This window comes from Frankliniella occidentalis, unplaced genomic scaffold, assembly GCF_000697945.3.
Source record: "Frankliniella occidentalis isolate FOCC.00 unplaced genomic scaffold, Focc_3.1 Scaffold114, whole genome shotgun sequence".
Classification (NCBI taxonomy): domain Eukaryota; kingdom Metazoa; phylum Arthropoda; class Insecta; order Thysanoptera; family Thripidae; genus Frankliniella; species Frankliniella occidentalis.
Genome location: NW_026267242.1, coordinates 572,792 through 574,868, shown reverse-complemented (window position 1 = coordinate 574,868; position 2,077 = coordinate 572,792). Strand labels below are relative to the sequence as shown.

Below are 2,077 nucleotides of genomic sequence, written 5' to 3'. Positions count from 1 at the left end.
CTTGACGCTGATGGGGTCTTCCGTTGCACCTTGGGTGGCGCTCGTGTACCCGGTCGCCTTCTTGCAGGGGGGAACTTGTAGCGCTCAATAAGCCCTATTAAAGTATAAAAAAGAAAACTTATATGAAAATAATAAATATCTGTAATTAAATTGCAATAATTCATGAATAGGCCCTGCAGAAGCAGACAGGCTGCTTCTCTTCCTTCGGTAAGTAAACTTGTCTTCATTAGAGTATATAACATGAAGATCCTAGGCTCTCAAAGATTGCAGGACATCTTTCAATAATGGTGCTCTCAGCTATCACCATTTCGCTTGAACTGTAAAGGCATTAACAACACTTTAAAATAAGTCATGAAACAGATTTTGGGAATTATGTCTCATCAAACACAGACCCTTACCCTATTGGTGGTGTATTTGAGTCGCTCCTCGGCCTCTTTCTTAGAGAATTGAATTCCCTTGCTTTCCCTCATCCTTATGAATCCCTCAATAATAAGCTGTAAAAAGATAAAGGAGTAAAACAACAATATGGTAATATTTTCTGTGAACTCAAATCTTTTAGCTACTTCTAATTACATTGAAAGACAGTTAGAACTCACCTGAGGCATTAAAACTCCATATATAAATTTACGGTTATCGCAATATTTATATTTAAATTTTTCCAGAAACGTGGAAAGGAAAAGATAGAATTCAAATGACTGAAAATAAATACCCAAAAAATATTAGGTTAACAATCCAGGAGAAACTAGTAACATCATACCCCGTAGATCACACATTCACACATTTCATTTCAACTCACCAATTTTTCAAAGTTGGTAAAAGGACCCATTGTCTCATCTTCTGTGAAGATTAAACCGTTTGTCCAATCTTGGTAGCGTTTACATTCAACTATGCCTTTACAGATTATGTGCATGTGAATTTGCCCCGCCTTGCTCTGTGCAAACTGCATAATAGCCTTGCACTCAGCTTCAAATTCTTCCTTATCCTAAAAATACCAAAGATTCAAAAATATTACAAGGAACATTTATATAATTATTTTTAAAAAAAGTTGTTTAGAATTTCACCTTATTAGTCCACACCATATGTTCAGGAAGTGTTTCAAACTCCAGCCTGAGCTCTTCTCTCCTCCTTGCTTCATCATATGGTGGGGAGAGGGGTTCTGCCAACTCATGTACATCTATAAAGAAGAAATATGTTGCATAAAATCTGTTTAATCTAGCACAAATTTTCATTTGATAGTTTACCTTCTGTCCTTGCTTCATCATATGGTGGGGAGAGGGGTTCTACCAACTCATGTACATCTATAAAGAAGAAATATGTTGCATAAAATCTGTTTAATCTAGCACAAATTTTCATTTGATAATTTACCTTCTGTCCCATCGGAACAATACTCCAAAATAATAACTTCCTCATCAGTTGATAAGCTGTGATCTGAAATAAAAGAAGACTTTTATTCGAACTAGTTCTAGCGAAGTTCTGCTTATTGAAAGGTAAGACTTGGGTTGGGTAAAAATGCAAAAAAGAAAAATGTGGGGAAAACATGTTAGGCTAAAAATGTTTAACAACATCTTTGACTCCCAAACATTTTAACACCCAACAAAATTATTAGTCTTTAGAAATGTTTTTCCCCTTTGAAATTAGTTCAAACAAGCCTGGACTTTGGTGGGAAGGCTGCCTGCCAAAATACAACTGAAAGCATACCTTCATCTTCAATGGTGACCACTGCTGGAGGAGTTACTGAAGGACATTCCATGTCAACTGATAGACAACCTGCTGGAAGAACAATCATATCCTTAGTAATATCAATAAGTTCAGTCAGGGTAAGACTTCACTGAAAAGTTTAACACAATAATGAGGCCTCTGAAATTATGTAGAGGTAAATCATGACTAGCAGGTAAACCAAAACGTTATGGCTTAGGCTCTGTAATTGTAACCCCCTTTGATATTTTCACTCAAGCCTGACCTCTTCCTTTACCATATATTAAAAATAAAAATTGCAATTCAAAAACTTACTTTCGTCTTGTATGGTCACCACTGGAGGAGGGTCCACGGTACGGGGCTCGGGGTTCACCTTCTTTAT

General features: G+C 36.5%; 1 protein-coding gene across 1 annotated transcript in view; it reads right to left on the bottom strand.

The window, feature by feature from the left end:
• Positions 1–100: 100 nt before the first annotated feature.
• Positions 101–2,077, bottom strand: part of LOC113216324 (uncharacterized) — a 3,260-nt gene continuing 1,283 nt past the window's right edge. The window contains exons 2-10 of the mRNA XM_052270235.1: positions 2,011–2,071; positions 1,699–1,767; positions 1,366–1,428; positions 1,242–1,298; positions 1,062–1,174; positions 797–982; positions 597–695; positions 399–494; positions 101–317 (exon numbers count right to left, since the gene is read on the bottom strand). Of these exons, the coding sequence (XP_052126195.1) occupies positions 294–317; positions 399–494; positions 597–695; positions 797–982; positions 1,062–1,174; positions 1,242–1,298; positions 1,366–1,428; positions 1,699–1,767; positions 2,011–2,071 (768 nt within the window). The 3' untranslated portion in view covers positions 101–293. The remainder of the gene's footprint in view (positions 318–398; positions 495–596; positions 696–796; positions 983–1,061; positions 1,175–1,241; positions 1,299–1,365; positions 1,429–1,698; positions 1,768–2,010; positions 2,072–2,077) is intronic.